Here is a 22215-nt window from a genome sequence, read left to right as displayed (position 1 = left end):
TGACTGTTCAGCTATCTGTACTCACAGCTACTACTCTTTTCCATGATTCCCAGCCTTTTTATTACACTTGCTGCAGATTCTTATAATACCATTAAGGAATATCAGCCAATAGGTTTCCTGAAGCAGAACTGTAGGCATTCCTAAAGGAAGGTTGTGAAAAAGAGGAGTATCACAAAGAGCCATTGGCTTTTCTGCTGTGTCTACTGATTGAAGAGCAAAGGAAGCAACTACCATTTCATACAACTACCACTTCATGCCTAAAGCCCTGTTAAGTACAGCTCTGTTTCACGCTTCCTTGTCCTGTAGCAGTGAAGAGAGACCCTAAATAGATTGGTTTAGCAGTGCCAGGATTGTGGGTTGGGAAGGAGGCATGCATGTCAGCTGACTGACCAGCACTGAAGTTCCAAAGAGACTAGATTAGAAATAATTTTACTCTAATTTTCTATGCCTATGGCTATTATCTCAGCTCCTACCCTTCTACTTTCTGGATTTTTAGATTTTGTTTTTTGTTTGATCATTTTCCAGAATTCTTGGATGTTTATAGATACCCTTACGTTTTCTTTCTCTGAGTATAGTATATCTTCAACCTCATCTTTGATCCCTGATATTCTTTCTTATGCTTGACCTAGCATATTAGTGATGCTTTTAATTTCCTGAATTAACTCTTCAATTTCCAACATTTGTTTTGTTTTGGTTTTTCTTCAGAATTTCAGTTTCCTTGCTGAGTTTCTTTTCCAGGTTATTGAGGTTCTTATTCATGTTGCTAAAATTTTTATCTAGGCCCTGACTTGATTTCCTTGTTTTATCATCTACTTGTTTGAGTACTCTGAAGTTGTTAAAAAAAATGAACTTTTGAGTCATTTGTTTAGCTTTTTGCTTAGTTTACTATCTTTGTTTTTAGTTATTGAAGAGTTGCAAGCTTTTGAAAGTGCTGTATTGGCTTGTTCATTTTTGTATGTTTCTGTGTTGTTTGTGTATCTGATGCAATGGATGAGTCTTCCCATTATCATTGGTTTTTTTGGGTTTTTTTTTCCATATTTACTGTTCTGTTTCATGTGGATCTTCTTTATGGATGGTCTTTTCTTGGGCTTATGATTCCCCACTATCACTGATAGGGGAGTAGCAGAGAACTATAACAGAAAGAATGATTTTACTACAAACCAGATACTAAAGTACAATAAAAAGCAACTGGGTAATTTGCCTACATTCTCACTAAGGAGCTAGGAGATTAAATGAAAAAGCAAGTAATTTAAAGATTGTTAAGTTTATTAGTAATAAAAAGTAAAAAAGTCACACATGGTGGAGCACACCTTTAATCCTCAGGAGGATTAATGCTCAGGAGGCAGAGGCAGTAGGATCTCTGAGTTTCAGCGTAGACTATTCTACATAGTGAGTTCCAGGACAGCAGGGCTGCATAGTAAGATCCTGTTTCAAATTTAAAAAAAGAATACTAAAGAGGAAGTGAGGAAAGGGAAGAAAAGTAGGAATGAGGACAAGCTGTAAGGGTTGTATGCTGTGCATGCTTGGATTAACCTTTGCGATTGGATATTACCTGAGCTCAAGCTACTTTTCCACCAGTTTGTAGTCTGCCTAGGTATACGTGTGTCCCCAGGTTTGTATCCAGGTCAGCTCCTGTGTTCACATGGTTCTCAGGGTAGTGGTGTGTGTGTGTGTGTGTGTGTGTGTGTGTGTGTGTGTGTGTGTGTGATGGTGCTTATCCTGTTGTTGCTGGCAGAGCAATTTGAGTTTCTCTAAGGATTGGCTTTCTCTGTGGCCTTGGTCCAGGTAAAGATGTGTGTCGGTGTACCAGAGTCCTGTATGAGCACTGATTGCCGCACAGTGTGTAGCTCTTCTATTTATAATGTTGCTTTTGCAGTGTCTTTCCACCAGATCTCTTTTTTCACTTTTTATTTTAAGGAAATGTCTCACTAATTTGCCTAGGCTGGCCTTAAATTCTATATTTCCCTGCTTCAGCCTCCTGAGTAGGTAGGACTACAACCCTTCTCCATGAATCATGCACCAACATGCCTAACTTAGTGTTAATTTCTTAGAGTATAAAATTTAAGTTTCTTAAAATTTATTTTTATGTGTATGAGTGTCTATATGTATGTATTTGTACCACATGTGTGCCTGGTGCTCAAGGAGGCGAGGAGGATGTCTCAGATTCCTTGTAAATGGAGTTACAGGTGGCTATAAGTTGCTATACAGGTGTTAGGACCAAATACAGGTCATCTGCAAGAAAAGCAAGTGTTCTTAACTGCTGAGCCATCTCTTCAGCTCAACTTTTGTTTTGTTTTGTTTTTTGGAGTTTTGTTTTTGGGGATGAAGGGCTTTTGTTATGATAGTGATTGGACCTAGGGCTTCACAAATATTCTACCACAAAGTCACACACCCAATGTTTGTTATGGTTTTACATATGCATGTGGAGTTATTCTAACACAATTTGTTTAAAAGACAATCCTTCCTTTCTTCATTAAACTACTTACATGTCTTCATAAAAATCAGTTATGCATATACATTTGAATATTTCTAGGATGTCTGTTCAGTCTTTTGTTTGTCTACTTTTCATTCTGTCTTATTTTAGTCTGTCCTTTTTTTGGATGGAATGGCTGGATTCATCCTTTTTCTTCTTAGCTAGTGAATTGCTTACATATAGAACTTGAATTTTTGAGCTAGGATTACAGATGAAATGAAAAAGGAGTGGGCCGTAAAAAGTAAAACTTAGGGAAACAGTCAAAAAGGATTATAATGTGTTTATCAATATCAAAGCATTTGTTTGTCTAAGATTTAAATCAAAATCATTGACAATATTATGATTTCCTAATTGTGTGTGAAGTCAATATTAAATTCTTGCTATATGACTACATATATATATATATACATATACATATATATATAACACATTTCTACAGATGTGCCTTTTTGGGATTTTAATTCTGTTCTTTATCCCTTTCAACTTTTTTTGTTTCCCTTTATTTTACAGAGATAACTTCAGAGTACGATGTTTCCAGTTGTCCCCTGAGCTCTTCAGACACAGACTCATATACAAAGAGTACTGAAGAGAATAGCTTCTCATCACCTGAGCTGTTCAGAGGATCAGACTATTTGAGTAAGAATATGATTTCATCCTTAGTTGGCTGGGCTGTAAAACTGTTGCTTTGTCCATACGTCTTACAGTGGATATATCTGCACTTAATGGAGGTGAAGGTGTATTTGTTCTCTAAATATCCATACCCTCATTGTACACCTCTATTTGCTTTCTTTTATTTCATGTAGTTTTCTTATTCTTCAGTATATGACATGTTAAATAGGCCAAATCCTTGCTTGAATTTTCTTCAGTTATTTATTATTTATTATAAATAGAGCCTTTGGTTGATGATGGAAGACAACATAGGCTTTTCTCTACAACTTCCTGTAACAATAGAACGTGCCTTTTTCTTTTCAAAATCAAACTCATAAAGACACAGTGAATTGGAAAGAAGAAGTCATGAATCCTAATCAAGACACAAAAAAAAAACAAGTATTGTGTATTTTCTCTCATATGTTGAAATAAAACCGAAAGGTGACTTGAAAGTAGATGAGGAGAATCTAGAGCAAAGGAGACCTAGTGAAGGAGGGGGAGAGGGAGGGCAAACTTAGATAGAAGGGATGGAGTCATGATGACAGAACATGTACAAGCATGAACATGTTACATGTGTATATAACTGTACAAACTAATGGTGACTAATGTTTGTACAGATATATATATATATATACCGTACAGTTGTATACTATATTTGCCCAGTTATATACATATGTGTTGATGTCATTTTTAAATGGCAGATATTGTGACTGTTCCTTTCTACTCAAAGGAAGCCTCTTTTGAAATAAGGCCTTACTATGTAAACCAGGCTGAACTTGAAGTGACTTGAGTTCCCCTGTCTTAACATCCCAAATATTGGGATTCCCTGAAGAATTACCTTTTGGGATGTTTTTAGTCAGAGGGATTATGGATTAGATGGCTCTAGGATCTGTTAATAAAAGGGATGCTGTGATTTTTGATATGTTGGTCTAAATTGCTCATTCCTCTGTGGTAGTTTTCTACTTTTTCACATTGGGTGAGCTATATAGCTTGCTTTGGGCAACAGGGTATCAGTGAACAAATGTAATAAAGGCCTGGAAATGGGCTTAATTGGTTGGATTATCTTTTTGTGCTTTTACAATTCTGAAAAAAAAATAACTTTGTGGGGAGACACAAAAGATTTTCGGTCAATTAACAATGATTTAAAATTCTAAACTACAGAACCATGGTCATAGAAACAGCATGATACTGGTACTTAAACAGACATATAGATCATAAAAATAAAGGAAAGAACCCAGATAGATGCCTGTACAGCTACAGGCATGAGAATTTTGACAACACCAAAAATGCACATTGAAGAAAAGATATCCTTTTCAACAAATGATGCTGGTGTCTTAGTTAGCTTTCTATTGCTGTGATAAACCTCATTACTAAAAGCAACTTATAGAGGAAAGGGTTTATTTCATCTTAGAGCTTATAGTCTGTCCAGGGAAGTCAAACTGGGAACTCCACGCAGGAACCTGGAGGCAAGAATTGATGGAGGAGTGATGCTTATTGGCCTGCTCCTCTTGGCACACTCAACCTGTTTTCTCATACCATCCAGGACCCTAGAGTGCAGGGGTGACAGCATCACCAATGAAATGGGCCCTCCCACATCAATCTTTAATCAAGAAAATGTCCCACAGGCTTGCCTGCAGACAAGTCTGGTGGGGACGTTTTCTCAATTGAGATTCCTTTTTCCTAGGTGACTCTACCTTGTGTCAAGTTGATATAAAACTAGCCAACATAATTGACCCCTTATCAACTTGATAGCATACAGTCACATCACTATTCAACTAGAACCTTTCTTTTGTCATTTGCCCCCAAGTTGACATGTTAATATTAATATCACAATATAAAACATTCCAACTTTTAAAAGTCACAGTCTTTTTTTTTTTTTTTTTTTTGGTTTTTCGAGACAGGGTTTCTCTGTGGCTTTGGAGCCTGTCCTGGAACTAGCTCTGTAGACCAGGCTGGTCTCGAACTCACAGAGATCCACCTGCCTCTGCCTCCCCAGTGCTGGGATTAAAGGCGTGCGCCACCATCGCCCGGCAAAAGTCACAGTCTTTAAAAATTCAGATACTTTAAAAGGTCACTCGCTTCCCAAGCAGTGGTGGTGCACATCTTTAATCCCAGCACTTGAGAGACAGAGGCAGGTGGATCTCTGCAAGTTTGAGGCCAGCCTGGTCTACAAGAGCTAGTTCCAGGACAGGCTCCAAAGCTACAGAGAAATCCTGTCTTGGAAAAAAAAAGTTCAGTCTCTTGACATGTATGGTGGCACATGCCTTTAATCCTAGCTCTTGGGGCAGAGGCAAGTGAATCTCTGTGAGTTTGAGACTAGCCTGGCATACATAGTGAGTTCCAGGACAGCCAGGGATACATTGAGAGGCCCTGTCTCAAAAACAAAAACAAAAATAAAGAGTAAGAAAAGTTCAATCTCTTCAAAACATTTAAAATCTCTTTCAAAGTTTAGAGTTTCTCTAAAATATTCATAGTCTCTCTAAAATTCCAAAATCTTGCAAGGCGGTGGTGGTGCACGCCTTTAATCCCAGTACTTGGGAGACAGAGGCAGACAAATCTCTGTGAGTTTGGGGCCTTCTTGGTCTACAGAGTGAGTACCATGACAGCCAGGACTACATAGAAAAACCCTGTCTTGAAATTCAAAAACAAAAAAAGACTAAGAGAATGAAATACATATAAAATTAAACCATCTGTGAAGATAGGGGAACACTGATTCAGGAAAATCAAAAGATTGCATGGTATACCAGAAGAATAAGATTTTTGTAGTATTTTATCATCATGATACCTACATTGAATATCTAATATATTTGGAGATGTATCTCAGTGGTAGAATGTTTGGCCAGCTTGCGTGAGGTCCTAGGTTCAATTCGCAGTTTCCATACATAAGAAGACTATCTGATGATATGATAGTATGCTGTGGACAGGTGAAAGGTACATACAGGGATGCAACAGGTAGCAAATTCTTACATAGCCACAGTCAATAGGAAGTTTAAAACTGAATCCAAGTAGCGGCAGTGTGACCATGTTTCTCACTGGCATGAGGCTTAATGGATGGAGAGGAGTACAGAGAGTATGAGAGTCAGCCAGTTATGTGTATGCTGCCACTCTGCAGCTCAGTGATCTCTGTAAAGCAAAAATCTAGACAGAAGACATGCAAGGACAGAGAACTGGCCTGGACTGTAGATTCTTACCTTGATGTCATTATGGCTTATCCTTGTGTTCTGTTCTATCCAAAACCTTCAATTACCATTGTCTGGAATGGATAGGACCTAAGTTTGGGGCATGGAGTAATCTGTCACTTGTAGGCTTTTCAAAGTTTTATGTTATCTTAAAACTTTGAAATTATATTTATTTATTTAGCACACACACATTCACATACATGAGTGTATGGTATGTACCATGATATATTCTGTTTTTTAGATTGTGAGCATCCCAGGTTGCCAGAGTACAAGTCCTGCAAGAATTCCACTCTTCTAGACACCAGCAATGCAGTGGCTGTAGAGAAGGTGGCACAGCTCTCAGACCTCTCAGCAATTCTAAGTGAGTTTTACATTCGTTTTTCTCTCTCATGAAGAAAATCCCTCATCTATGTTGGAAAATGAAAGTAGTTTTTTTCTATTCTAAATGACTTATAATCTAAACCTATGAGCCAAGATTGCTTCTGGTTACAAATAATACCTAACAATAGTTTTAGTAATAAGGGTTTCTAGTTTATTGTTTACATTTTACTTATCTATTATGTGTCTGTATGCATGTGTGTGTATGCATGAGCATTTGCATGTGCCATACTGCACATATAGAGTTCAGAAAACAGCCTGACAAGTCCTGGGGATCAAATTCTTGGCAGCAAGCACCTTTATCAACGGACCATCTGCCAGTCCCTAATTTAAAAAATTACATTTATTTAATATGTGGATTGAGTACATGTACATATATTGTGCCATGACATACTTGTGAAGATCAGAGGATGACTTTTGGGAGCTGGTCTTCTCCTCCACAACATGAGTCCTGGGGACTGAACTCAGGTCCTTGTGGATGTTTGCTCAGTACTTTACTGACTAATTCTTCTTCCACCCCAGTCCAATCTTCTTTATTACTGTTGGATGTTTACAGTGCTAGAGACTGAACCTAGGCCCGTGGGCGTGCTTGGCAAGCTGTCTGCCCTTACTCATCTCCGTGGTCTACCTCAGCTTGAGCTAGGCTTTCTTACTGTACCTGGACATCATTGATTCAGCTAACACCTAAGGCAGGTGGTGGGTTGTGTAACTGATTAGTCCTTGTTTCCATACAGGTGAAACGGGGAAAAATAAATTGGTGTGTCTGACTGACTTGGATATTGTAAAATTCCCAAGATAATAGTTGTGAAAGGTACTCAGATTATAAAGAACTACACAAATATTTATGTATCTCATAACACTTCATAATACTTTTTATGTTTTACTTTGATATTTTCAAAATACCTTTGCCTAATTTAAGAGACACAAATGAGAATCACGATAAAACAGTTAAACATAAAATCAGAAGTTTGGTCAGTGTGTATGCTGAAGAGAAATATTTTATCCAGGATAATTTTAGCCCCTTATGTGCCTTTGGATTATCTCTATGTCTAATGGATTGATTTCCTCCTCCCCTTTGGTAGGTTCTTCTCCAGAAAACTATGAGGAATGCCATAGAAAAATGTAAGAACTAAAAATTTTGGTATTGTACTTTTCAAAACCCTTTATTATAAGAGTTATATGATAGTGATGACTGCCATTCCACAAACTCAGATAAACTTGATTCAGTATTTGCTGATCACTTACTCTAGTCAGGAGTGTTCTAATTGCTGGGATATAATAAGGAGTAAAATCAATGAAACACAAAATTACTGTCCTCATCAAATCCACATTACATTTTGGGGAGATAGACAATAGACAAGCAAATGTGGTGCCACTTGCTGTGTTGAAAAGATGATATCAAAAAAGGTAAAGCAAGATGGCCTCTGGAGTGTTGGAGTTGAAGCTTGCTACTTTAAATGGTGTGGTGTGGAGGTCCCATTGGAAAGGCATCATTTGAGAGTTATCTACAAGAAGGGCAAGTTGGGTAAAGAGCTCTTTAGGTAGGAGGACTAGCCAGAGGAGGGCCTGAGCTAAGAGGCTGAGCTCCTACGACGTTTGCAAGTAGAAGTAGCAAGACTTGTTAGAGCCAGTGGTGGGATGGGAGAGACCGTGGCCAAGGCTGACTCTATCATTTTGAATTATAGCACATATGTCAAGTAACATTTAATAAAAATCATTGGGTATATTTTTGTCTTATCAAAGTTGTTTTGTTAACATTGAATCAGGCTTCATTTTGTAAGAATTTATTAGTCAAGCATTTATTAATTCATATTATCTACTCATAGCTTTGGATACCGACCTTTGTGTGCTGATTATAATCATCTCAAGCCTGTTCTTCCCATCTTTGGTTCTCTCTTAGTCTGACTTTTTGTAAATCTATCAAACTGGTAGGTTAGTTTAGTCCTTGCACAATTACCAAAGTGATTTTTGTCATAGTGAAAGAATATAAAAAGGTACTTTTTCTCTAAATTTGTATTCAATAAAAGTAGTATTGCAGGGAAAGTATTCAATTCTTGTGGATTGCAGATAATTGCATCATCTAACTAAACTGAATTAGACTTTTAATTTCTTAGATTTTTGGTAATCTAATGAAAGGTAATGAAAGAAAAAAAAACCCAATTCATTGTGAATTGCCAAAATGTAGCATAAGTTGGCTTTAAGCCCTGGTTTGTGTGATTCTAATCATGTACACTATTCAGTATAACATTGAGAGTTTCCGTAAGATATGCACTGATGATTTATGTAGTTTTCTAAAACTCTAAGAACACACTGACCTCTCTTGGCTCCTAGGAATAATAACAATGGATTATTTGTGTAATTGTCTCAAAAACACTTATTAAAAAACTCTGTTTTAGGAGGAACTATTGTGGAGGTAGTTATTATTAATTAATGCCAATATTGCTTGATGTTGAGGCTCTTGCAAAAAAAAAGTGGTAGAATTGCTGTGGGGAAGACCAAGGAGAAGTGTGTTATTAGAGGAAGTGTTTGGTTCAGGGTAAGTGTACTGACCTGAGAGTCTGTGAAACTGATAGCATCTGAGTTCAAGAGGGTGGCCACGATCTGATCTGTGAAAGGCCTGGAGGGTGGAATTTTTATTTTGTCCCAGAGATATTGAGAGCCACTGAAAGGTTTTCATCATGACTGAAGCAGATTGTGAGAAATGTAAAATAATTTAACACTCAGTGAATACTTATAGAAAACTCAAGAAAATGGAAAGGTAGCCTACAGACTGGAGAAAGTCCACTGATCCAATGCCAGAGGAAGCCAGCTTCAGACAAGTGTGTGGCAAGCTGGCAGTGGGAGACTAGAACTAGAGAAGCGGAGGTAGGGCTTGCTGTCCCCATAGCAGGGGTCTGAATCGGGCCAGAGCAGGGAGAGATTTACGTGTCATAGCAGAAGTGTGCAGTTGTGTCACTACACTGGAGTCTTCATCCCTAAAAATAACTGTTTATTCATAGGGCAGCTGAGATGCATTAGTGAAAGGCGGAAGAGTTATGTGATCTGAAGAGAACTCAGGGTGTCCCTGAAATGCCCCAGTAAGAAGTAGTTCACATGAAGGTTCATTCAGAAGCAAGGCAGCTCTATTTGGAAATAAGAGCTTAAAGAGAAATGACAGAAAAATAGTTGGCTCTTTACTGAGTTCTACTTTTCAGTTAACTAATACAGGAATCTAGAAAAGTCTCATCTCACATTTGGTTTTCAACTCTGTTGTCTTCAAGGAAATCTGTCTTTCTCAGAACTTGTTTTAGGAGCGAATGCTGAGCCTGGATCTTCTTGTAATAACTCATCCTCACCTGCATGTTTAGTCAGAACGGAATGCAGTCTCATTTGTGGAAGTGCCAAAGAGAAAAACACACTCATGTCCAAATATCACTTATGTTTGGGGTCCTCACCAAAAACATCCTGGCAATTTCTTTGCAAGTAAGACTCAGGACAGGTTGGGTAGCTTTCTCAAGGCCACTGAAGTATGAGTGGTAAAACCAGGGTTAACTCAGGTCTATGTAATTCTAAACACCAGGACTTTCCTCTACATAAACATGTACATACATGTTATTGTTATCTGTTACTATAAATATGATGCATTTTTGACTAGTTATATTTTCCTACAGAATAATTAATTGCATGTCTTTAATTTCAGTATAATTTGAGGATAATTGAAAGTTACTAAAAGATTAGAAAATATCACTAATTTGTTCTTATTACAGAGAGATGACATTAGAAGCCCCACATATCTCTTCAGAACCAAAGTGTACTTCAAATTTAGCATCAGGTAATAATTAGTGGCACTAATTATTTAAATGATTACATATTTACCTTTGCTACAGTATACCATATATTAACAAACTAGGTACTCCAGGAAACATTTTAGCTCAGTTGCATTTTAAAAATAAAGATTTGGCTGCTTATGGTGGTGGTGTACACACCTTTAATCCCAGCATTCAGAAAACAAGCAAGTTAGAAGCCAGCCTGGTTTACATAGCAAATTCAGGCCAGCTAGGAATGCACCCCATCTCAATGAAAAAAAGTAAGAGAGGAGGGGAAGAGAGAGAGGGAGAGGGAAAAGAAAGAAAGAAAAGAATATTATTAGGTTAGAAGCCGGGTGGTGGTGGCACACGCCTTTAATCCCAGCACTCGGGAGGCAGAGGCAGGCGGATCTCTGTGAGTTCGAGGCCAGCCTGCTCTACAAAGGGAGTTCCAGGACAGGCTCCAAAGCTACAGAGAAACCCTGTCTCGAAAAACAAAAAAAATTATTATTTTTTATTAATAAATATATTTATTAATAAATATATTATCTAGGTTAGAAAATGGGTCTTTACTATTCATATACAACCTATTGTTTATTTTTATTAGAAATATACTTAAAATATTCTATATTAGGCATTGCTGTATACCCCAGTGGGAAGTGACACATTTTCTCTGCCCTTATAGGTTCAGTGGTAGAAGAACAATTGGGGCCACATGTCATGACTGGAAAATGCTAGGATCAACAAAATGTCTTGCATTACTGGCACTCTTTAATTTATTATTGGAGTGAACATAGCAGGACATTTATGTACCTATTAGCCTCAGTCTTAGGTCAGATTTTTATTTTGTTTCTTTTTCCAGGTTTATTTTTATGAGTGTTTTGCCTGTATGTGTCCTGTGCACCATGTGCATACAATACCTGCAGAGGCCAGAAGAGAGGAACAGATCCCTTGGAACTGGAGTTGTAAACAGTTGTGAGCTGCCATGTGGGTGCTGGGAATTGAACTGAGGTACGCTGGAAGAGCAGCAGCCAGTGATCGTAATGACTGAGCCATCCCTTTAGCCCCTGTTTTCTTTATTTCTTGCAAGAAGTTTTATATTATTTATTTGAAAGCAAAATTGAAGAATTGTTCCTTCTTCAAAAAAATTATTATTTCAAATGTTTATATGGATCAAAAATACACAGTTTAGTATTAAAATCTTCATTTTGAGAAATTGTTTTTGAGAGCTCATTCTAATCTACATAGTGATTTCTAGGACAACTAGAGCTAAACAGTTGATATCCTGTCTTGGAGAGAGAAAAGGTTAAGCTCATACTATTCTGAACAATAGTATTATAGTGTTAGACACTGAGCCTGTACTCTAGACAGTTAGCACGAGGAAATTAAAGGAAACTCGCTTTGTAATATCACATTCAAGGGACTAGAGAAATAAAAATTTTTATATTCACTTCTGAAGCTCACAGAGACTTAAGTGGCATGGGGCCTACATGGCTTTGCACCACGTCTGTGTATGTTATAGCTGTTAGCTTGGTGGTTTTGTGGGACTACTAACAGTGGGAATGGATGTATCTCTGACTCTTTTGCCTGTTCTTGGGGCTCTTTTACTCCTATTGAGTTGCCTTCTCCAGCCTCATTGTGAGGGCTTTTGCCTTGTTGTATTATTGTATCTTGTTTTGTCCTGTTTGGCTGTTGTCTCTTAGAGGCCTGCTCTTTTCTGAAGGGAAGGAGAGGGAGAGTGGATCTGAGGAAGAGGGGATGTGGCAGGGGAAGTAGGAGAAGTGGAGGAAGGGGAAACTGTGGTTAGGATGTATTGTATGAGAGAAATAGAGTATGTATAAGAATATAAATAAGAACAATGAAAAAAAATGAAGCAGGGTAAAGAGTGTGACTGGGTAAGCTATTATTACTGTCTGTGGGTGCATGTGGCAGGCGCACACATGGCAGCACACGTGTAGATGTCAGAGGACAACTTTGTGGAGCTACTGTTTTCCTCCCACCTATATGTGGGTTCTGGAGATTGAACTCATGTTTCTAAGCTTGTTGTCTGGTAAGTGACTTTACTCACTGAACTATCTTGCCAGCCCCTAGGTATGATGTTTTAAATGGAGAAATTAAGGCAGTTCTATCTGAGGAAGTACTGTGACCTTTGTATATACAACCTTGAATAAAATAATTCAGCCTAGAGAGGTGCATTAGCTTCAAGTGTCACTTTCATCAAGGTAGTTTGTGATATATGACTCTGGAATTCAGGACAGAGGCTGTTTTTATACACAAACACACACACTCTGATATCTATTTGGAGTTGGAATGTAGGTGTTTTGATGACATAGGATTAGGTGAAATCATATGGAAGTAAAAATGAATTAAAACTAATAAGAAGAATGTAAATGTAACACTTCAATATGTAGAAGGAGGGAAAGAAGGAAATGTCCATCAGGTGACGCCTAGGCTTAGTGGCTGGTGCATTAGAGCTGTACCTCAGAAGCCATGAGAAGACTCAAGACAGAGTAAACCAGCAATCACACACACACACACACACACACACACACACACACACACACACACACACACACACACATTCATTTTAAAAGCTTTTTTTAAATTTTATGTAATTTCAATTGAATTTAAACAGCCCATGAAGCTGGCAGTTAACCCACTGAATGTCACCATTCTAAAGTATGCATTATGTAACAATTCATTGTGATGGGTATGATGGTGTGTGCCTTAGATACCAGCACTTTAGAGGCAGAGGCAAGCAGATAACTGTGTGTTCAAGGCCAGCCTGGTCTACAGATTGTGTTTGTAGAGCTACATAGTGAGATTCTGTCTCAATAATTATTAATAATAGTAATGATGATGATGATAGTGATAATAATAATACATCATTGTATAACATACATTAATGAGGTAGAAAATAATTTAAAGTAATCAGACTAATTAGAATGAAAACTGTGGAGTAAGAATGATCATAATCCAGATCTAACCTGGTCTTAATCTTAGGAACTACAAACCAGTTGTCCAGAGGTTATCCTCAGTACTCCCATGTTTGTTATTGTTCTGTTTAATTTATTACAAAATGTTGGTAGTAGTTTTTATCTCCCACAAACTCATAAATCTACCTATGAATGTTCTTCACCTTGGGAGATGAAAATGATAGAAGTAATCCATTAACCCTCAAAGTTTCCAGATTTAGCAAATAAATGCATTAAGCTTGAACTCAGGTAAATGGCAAATATTCTGGTAGAAGTATGCTTCAAACACTGCAAAATAAATACTATTAAGCTGGATTATTTAACTAAAGTTTTACTGAAATTCAAATTTAACTGAGAATACTATATTTTCTCTGGAAAATATTTTAGGCTGGGGAATCATGAATCATAAAAAGGACTTTGTATGTCAAAGTAAAGAGTTTGAATTTTAATTTGATGGCAATGGAAAGCCTGACAAAAAAATCTTAAGCAAATGTCCCTAGGTTTACATTTTAGGTAAATAAGGGTCCAATGAATTATAGAGAAGGTGGTGCCTCAAATCAGGGTAGTGGTGCAGAGAGTAAAGACAAGCTGGATGTGCAATATTAAACCCAGATCATATGCATAGTGTGCATAGTGCCAGCACTCAGTGAGTACTGTTGCTTTGTACTCAGTCTGGGGAGTAGAGAACGGAGGGAGATGTGGGGAGGAGCAGAAGCAGGGGACAGTCAGCACCTTGTGAAGATCCAGGAGACAGAACAGGGGTGTTTTTGCTGATGCTAATGAGGACGAAGCTGGACAGCTTTGAATCTGAGAGTACACAGGAGGAGAGGCAGTGAAGTCAAGTATGGGTGGCTCTCTGAAGAAGTGCAGCTACAGTGAGATGTGCTGCAGGAGGCAATATGGAGCACAGGAAAAGTCGGAATAGCATAGGCCAGGCCTGAGTTTGTTTTAAATGTTGATAGAGTCAGGTATAGTAGCAGGTATGTGGAGTCATTACTACTCAGGAGACTGAGGCAGGAGAATGGCTTAAGCCTAGAAATTCAAGACGAGTCTGGGCAACAGAGAAATCTCATTGCATTCATAAGTAAATGACTAAACGCTGCTAGGAAGATCACAGTAGAAAGGCAGTGCTTAATACAGGGGAGTAGAAATAAAGAGCTGCACTACATACCTCCCTCCTAACTCAAAAGTAAACCTTGTATTCTACTTCTATGAAACATGGACCTCTGGGATGGTTTTTGTCTTATTTTATGTGTTGGGGTATGGGTATTTTGCCTGTATGTATATGTGTATACTGTGTGTGTGCACCGTGTCTGCAGTGGCCATTGGATCCCCTGGAACTGGAGTTGCAGAAGAGTGTAAACCACATGTGGGTGCTGGTGATCAAACCCAGGCCCCCTGCAAGCGCAGCCAGTGCAGCCCTGTCTGACCTAAATTTTTAAGGGAATATTTTCTTCTATCTGAGGCAAGTTAGATTATTCAGCATACATTAAGTTTTTCTTCCTTTTACAGAGGTAAAGTCATTAAAAGCCGGGGTTTGGGTTGGTTTTGAATTTGAATTCTCTGTCGTCTGTATTTAATTAATAGCTGGTTAAATAGAATCAAACTATGTTTTCATTTGTAGAAAATGCAACTTCTGAGGTTATGTTTGCTGAGAAAACTGGCCCTCCAACCACCAAAAAAGCAAAGAAAAAAGCAAGTATTGAAGCAGGATAACTATACAGATAATTGCACCAATAAAAGATGTGATTTTTATTAACACATTCAGAAATTATTTTCTGTGTATTTAAGGTAATAGAAAAACTCATTTTGGAATATAAGACTTACTCAATTTGTAAAAACCCTATGTATACCATACATAAATATATACATTATGTAAGTTTAATAAAAGAGAATTAAAATGCATTTTAACATTTTTTTCTGATTTCCTTTCAATGACTAGGTACATATTATTCATTGAGGTACAAATAAGAAATTTACTCTGTAACCAGAGCAGTACTTTATGCTGAAGACTATAATCTTCTGGAGTCTGAAGTTCTCTGGGGAAGTCTTTTGGACTTTGAAAGGCTTTTGTTAATTGTATTGTTTCTTTATATCATTCAAGTAAGATAATTGGTTTTTTTGTTTGTGTGCTTGCTTGCTTGCTTGTTTGATAGTATCTATAGTTGAGAAAACAGGTTTATGTTTTCATCATTTTTTAGTAGTTTGTGGCAGGTCTTTGTTGCTCTAAAACCCACTTTCTTCCTATTATATAGATTAGGGAATAAATTGGGAAAAGGCAAACATGTTAGCAGGGAGACTTATCACTAAGAAATTAAAAATAGTTTTGGTGAGAGATTTTGTGTTTCGTGTTTTATAGATAGAAGAGAGAGAGATGTGTATGGATTGAAGATAATTTTGCCTGTAGAATTGACAGATTGATATAGAGGAAGGAGTGAGGAGTATTGAAAAGACTTCTAATCTTTGTCTTGAGATATTATTGGAGGGGCTGGAGAGGTGATTCAGTTGATTAAGTGATTGGCATGGAAATGCATATAGCTAGCTACATGCAACCTGGTCTTTATTTCACCAACCAGCTCCTAAATCACTATATGGACACTTATTAATTATAGTTTAGGCTTGTTTTTAGCTAGCTCTTATAACTTAGATTAAGCTAATTTCTATTAATCTATGTGCTGCCCTGAGACTTGTTTACCTTATCTATGTAGTCCATCCTGCTTTCCTGCTTCCTCCATGTCTGGCCAGCCAGCTGGGGGCTGGCTGGCTCTTGTCTGGCTAGGTGGCTCCCCTTTTCTCTCTGGCCACCACTCCTGTCTATCCCTCCTCAGCCTAGTTATTGACTGTTCAACTTTTTATTAATCCAGTCCAAATGACGCATCTTTACAGTTTACATAAAGATTATTCCACAAAACTTCCCTCTTTTTGTCTAAATAAAAAGAAAGATTTTAACTCTAACAATTCAAAACTATATACAATAAGAACAATTACCAAGTAAGGGATATGTTTACAATGTCCAGTTTATGAGTATTTGGCAAATTTAGGGGAATATTACGTTATTTATCCTTTCTGGATGAGTCCAAACTTTTGTACCTAATTTACTTTCTATCATAACTAAGGAAAACTGTAACCATAACTATCTAGTCTTCAACTCTGTCATTACTCTATAACACGTAGGAACTGAGGGACGCTGGGAGAACCCGGTGACCAGGTCTGCTTTTATATGTTAAATAGGCACCCCAGCTGTTTGTCCCAGGTTTGAAACGTAACATTTGGGACATGATAATGAATTTTAAATATACTGCCAAAGGCATAATACATGAAAGAAATCATTAATAAATTATAATGATCATTCATCAAAATTGATACCTGATCATTGAAAGCAATGTTGAAAAAGAGAAGACAAACCTCACATTTATAAAAGGTAGACAGCAATAAATAGATTTAATATTTTCCCTAGTATAATTTTAGGTGTTGAAAAACAGACCTAATAATTTGTTTTTGCAAACATTGTTTGGTTTTCTAGCTCATTTTTACCCAATTTGTTACCCCTGCTAGCCAAATGCTCTGCCACTGACCAATCCACACCTCCAACTTTGTAAAACACCATGTGAGAGCTGTTACCTTAAATGTGGTAGAACTGAGTATTTCAACCTAATTTGTCTTTCACCAGATTTTTTCATTTAAATATATGGAACACATAACATTTTAGGCATATGATAGGCTTTGTGTTGTCATGTTTTATAGTGCTGGAGATACCCCAGCCTTAGAACACATTCTTTTTTCCTAAAAAATCAATTATCTGCACATTTAAACCTTTTTTTCAACTTGAAGAAGTAATAGGATGCCTGAGAAGGACAAGGGATATTTCATGGCATTGTGAATTATATTTGCTATTGTGCATGTGTTTCAGCCTGCAAAGAAATCTGAAGGTAGCGGTCCACAAGTTCAAACAAAGTTAAGCTCTGGTTGTCTAGACAGCAAGGCTCCATTCTCCCATTATAGTTCAGCTCTTGAAAGCATCGCAGTCGAGGATGTTCTGTTGCCTCAGCCCCTGGAACCTGTGTTGGTAAGTCCTGGTATTTTATTAACTCCTAATTATGGAAAGACTACAATGTACTAATTGGGAAGGTTTAGTAATGCACGATTTGTTAACAAATATAGAGAAAAAGTAGCTAAGTTCTACAGCTGCATGCAAGCTAATGCTTTTTTAAAGTGAACTGAGTATTGACAGCTGTGTCATCGGGAGCCCTGCAAAGCAGATTCTGAGACATAATAAGAGTTCAGGTGGCTTATTGGAGCAGATGATACCTGAGAAAAGTAATAAGGGACTGAACAGTGACTACCTGGATCCGGTGGGGAGTTCTGAACAAAGAGTATGCATCACCCAAGTCTGTGTTGTGCTGTGTGCTCAGGACTTGGCCGAAGGCTGAGGTGACGACCTCAGCTTGACAGCTGATGAAGATCCTAAAGATCCTGATGCAGCTTGGTTAGTGCTAAACATACCCCTTACGGTGTACTAGTAGGCTCTTTGTTCAAGGAAATGTGAACAGAGACCCCTGAGCCTGCCTCGGTGATGATAGAACTAGCTCACCAGAACACTGATTCTGTCTTCTCTCCAGAATCTTCTCTTTCTCTGTAAATCCTTGCTCACCAATCCTGAAGGTAGGCTGCTTGCTCCTCATTGTTCAGATAGAGAAATTTAAAGTATGTAGCTAATAAGTAAGAGTTAACATATTCTGTACCAAGCAGATATACCCATAAGTTTTTAATATTTTCTTAATAATCTATTTTAGATTAGTTTATTTCAACTAATTTAAATAGATTAAATCAGAAGGAAAACAGAGTGAAAGAAAAGTAAAAGTGGAATAAAACTAGTAGAGACTTAACTATGATTTTCAGTTTATCTCAGGGTTTGGGTTCCAGATCCAAACTTGGCGTCATGTAACGGTCACACAATAAAGAAAAGAGACTTCCCCGAAAGACATGGTGGGTTTATGGAGTCTAAGATTTAGAAAGGCCACTGATTGCTGGAAATAAAACTACCTACCTCAGTCACTCTACCCATCTGTCACTCACGTTTCTTTGCTTTCCTGCCTGTTTCTTCTTTGTGGTCTATGCTTGTCTCTTTCTGACTGCTGTCTCTGTCTCATAACCTGTCTCCCTTCTCCACACTATCCCTGCCCTTCTGTGCCTCTGTCTCTTTTTCTGTTGTCTTTTGTCTCTCTTCTCCCTTCTCTCAATCATCTTCTCTTTTTCCTTCTGTTCTCTTCAAGCGTCCCTCTCTTTCTGCATCTTTGTATCTCCTACTTTCCCTCTAGTTTCTCCCCTACTTTCTACTCCCATTTTGTTGATGTGAGTCTGCCCATGAAAAGTACAGTTCTCTTCCAGGAACTAAACAAATGCTGAAAGTAATTTAAGGTGGTTAAAAGAGGTAATCAAAGCTAATTATTTATCACTCTAGCTTCTCTTTCTAAATTAATAGTGATTTCAACCTCAACATTCTTCTGTAGTTGTTACACCAGGTACAGTTCTATTCAGAGTTGCTTGACCTAATTCAGTCTAGAAAATTCTTCAGTTTTCTGTCAGGTGATTTAAAATTTAATTAGCAGAATAAGGATTTTATTATTATTACACATGGTCTAATCTACTAAGCTTGAGTTACTATTTTTAAAATGTTTTCTTTCTAATAATTTATCTATTTTATGAATATTTATAGAAAAAAAGTTCTACTCCTGATAAGCAAAACAAAGCCCTGTTAACAAGTACGCCATCTTCAGACGCAGCTGACTTTGTGGTAAGTACCAGCCTTTGGCCTTTGTGATATCTGTGTCCTGACTTCTCCTCTCCCCATTCATCTGTTTCTATTGTTCTGGGGGCATTTGCCCATGAAGAATACTACCTGAACTTTTCTACTACATAAACACACTTTCAGTGGGAATACTCTGTATGTAAGGAGGAATACTGCAACACCAACCAGGGTTTGTTTAGGAGTTTTGTTTAAAGATTTTATTTTTAATTATGTATACATGTCTCGTGTCTGTGAGTATGTCCATCTGAGTGTGAGTACCCACAAAAGCCAAAAGAGGGCATCCGATCCCCTGCAGCTGGAGTCACAGGTGGTTGTGAACTTCCTGACATGGGTACTGGGAACTAAACATAGGTCCTCTGCAGTACACATTCTTAGTGACTGAACCTTCTCTAGCCAGACTTGCCAGGTCACAAATTCTTCTCCCTCCACCCCTCCCTTCTCTTTCCCCTCATTCCCTGACTGGCCTAGAACTCCTTTTGTAGACCAGGCTGCTCTTGAATGCATAGACCAGCCCAGCTCGACCTTTGGAGTGCTGGGATCAAAATCATATACAATTACAACCAGTCTTTTCTGTATATGTAACATAAAATTTGGAATTTTAATCATGTTTAGTTGTGCATTGAACATTTCCATATAATCATCATCTCCATCTAGTTCTAGAATTCTTTTTCATCTTGTAAAACTGAAACTTCATACCTATAAAACAAGTAACTCCCTATTGGGCCCTTCCTAATCACCTTTCTACTTTCTCTCTGTGATTTGACTACATGAAGGCTTCATATAGTTAAGCATCACACATTACGTAGCCTTTATTTTTTGAGATAAGGTCTGACTTATCCTGAGATCAATTGACCCTCCTACCCCAGCCTCCCCTAGTACCTGGGACTTTGGGTATATCTCACCATACCCAGCAGTATTCCTCCTATTATGACTAATGTAATACACAAATATTATGTCCTCAAGTTCACATATGTGATAGCATGTGTCAGAAATTACTTCCAAGGGCCAGAGAGATGATTCAGTGGCTAAGAGCACTGGCTATTCTTCCACAGGACTGGGGTATGATTTCCAACACCCACATGGTGGCTCACAACCCTCTCGAACTCTAAGTCCAGGAAATTCAGCACCCTCTTCTGGCCTCCATGGGTCCTACATACACATGGCACATAGACTTGTATAGCCAAAACACCATATACATAAAATAAAATAATTTCAAAAACACATACTGTGGGATGGCTCAGTAGGTAAGGGTACTTTCTTACCACCTGAGGTCTATCCTTAGGAATCATACAGTAAAAAGTGAAAACCAACTCCTGAAAGATGTTCTCTGATTTTCATGTAAGTGTAGAGGCACGTGCACTCACAACACAATACAATACACACACACACACACACACACACACACACACACACACACACTTACTTACATTTTAGATATGAAAACATTCTGTTATAATATTACATTTTCTTTATGTGTCTGTTGGTCAGTGGACATTTTGGTCATTTCTGCTTTGGTTGTTATGAACACTGGTGCTAAAAGTATATGTATAAATATAAGCGCCCTCTTTTCAGCTCCTCTGAGTATATCCCAGAAGTAGAATTTCTAGATCATATGGTAGGGGCACTTTAAATTTTCTAGAAAATCTATACCATAGAACTTGCATCATTTCACAATCTTAATAGCAATGCACAAGGTTCCAATCTCTGTACATCCTTGCCAGTATATGTGATTTTATATTCTGTTTTGCTTTAATGAAAAAATATTTATACATTGATTTATCCACTTAAATATGTCTTAAAGAATTATTTCCAAATGTAATTAATAATGTTTATTCAAATGAAATTGTTTGTGCCTCAAATACACAAGAAAATACTTGAATAAGATAGTGTTCTCAATATGTTTCATTACCTAACACTAATTATATTTGAAACTGTAAAAGGAGTTATATTGTTATATAGATTGATTTGTCTCCAGTGCAAAATGTATCTTTTGAAGAACTATTTCCAAATGTCAGCAATTATGTTAACTCAAGTGAAATTGTTCCTGTGTCAAGTGGGCAAGAAAGTTCTTCAAGTGAGGTAACATTTTAAGATTTTTCTTCAATTCCTGTAAAGATAGTTATGATGATGTTTTTTGAGACTAACATCCTTTATGTGTGTAGAGAAGACTCAGTTCTTAGCTTTGTGAGCTTCCACTTTTATGACTTTTCTTTTTATTCTGTACATAGGATATTTTGAAACACAACATTTGGAATTTTTCATCATTTAACTTGTCTAATTTTTCTTTTGTGGCCTATATCTTTGGCGTCATACAAAAAGTCATAATCAAATCAAATGTTCGGAAGCTTCTGTTAATGTTTTTGTTAAAGAGGTGTAGGTCTCACAATTAGGTGTAAAATCTATTTTGACTGAATTGTTCTGTGTGCATCTAACTTCACTTTTACCTATAGGTACCTAGTTTTAACAGTGTTGTGTCCTAATTTTATTATCTGAAAATTGTATTATGTACAAAGGAAAGTTTAGTATAGTAATTCTAGATTACAAACTGTTTTGTTTTCTTTCACTTTTCATGACTAGAACTTTTGTGTAGTTCAGGCTAGACTCAGATTCACAGTCTTAACCTCAAACTCTTGTTTTAACTTCCCAAATGTTTAGATTACAGGCATGTGCCATCATACCCAAGCAAGGCAAAAAACATTTTACTCCCTGAACTCAGTGGATCTCTTATTGTTTTTCACAAGTTTCTTTGTACACACATGTGCGCGCACATATAATCCAAAATGGGACAGGGTAGGATGACTTATTGACTCCAGAAATTGAGTAGCACTTGTTAGAAATCCCTGTTGAGACTTCTAGATGCCTTGTTTTCTCTTTGTTTTTCAAGGCAGAGTTTGCCTGTATCTTTGGAGCTTATCCTGGAACTAGCTCTTGTAGACCAGGTTGGCCTCAAACTCAGAGATTCACCTGC

General features: G+C 37.5%; 1 protein-coding gene across 1 annotated transcript in view; it reads left to right on the top strand.

The window, feature by feature from the left end:
- The window catches only part of Meikin (meiotic kinetochore factor), a 39275-nt gene that overhangs the window by 4592 nt on the left and 12468 nt on the right, over positions 1–22215 (top strand). Inside the window, exons 6-14 of the mRNA XM_005350069.2 lie at positions 3012–3109; positions 6542–6661; positions 7761–7800; positions 10425–10489; positions 11290–11295; positions 15063–15133; positions 17349–17504; positions 19155–19232; positions 21207–21326. Of these exons, the coding sequence (XP_005350126.1) occupies positions 3012–3109; positions 6542–6661; positions 7761–7800; positions 10425–10489; positions 11290–11295; positions 15063–15133; positions 17349–17504; positions 19155–19232; positions 21207–21326 (754 nt within the window). The remainder of the gene's footprint in view (positions 1–3011; positions 3110–6541; positions 6662–7760; positions 7801–10424; positions 10490–11289; positions 11296–15062; positions 15134–17348; positions 17505–19154; positions 19233–21206; positions 21327–22215) is intronic.

The sequence above is a fragment of the Microtus ochrogaster genome, chromosome 7 (assembly GCF_000317375.1).
Source record: "Microtus ochrogaster isolate Prairie Vole_2 chromosome 7, MicOch1.0, whole genome shotgun sequence".
In the NCBI taxonomy this organism is placed as follows: Eukaryota; Metazoa; Chordata; class Mammalia; order Rodentia; family Cricetidae; genus Microtus; species Microtus ochrogaster.
Note: the sequence above shows the minus strand (reverse complement) of the source record. Positions and strands in the feature narration are given on the sequence as shown.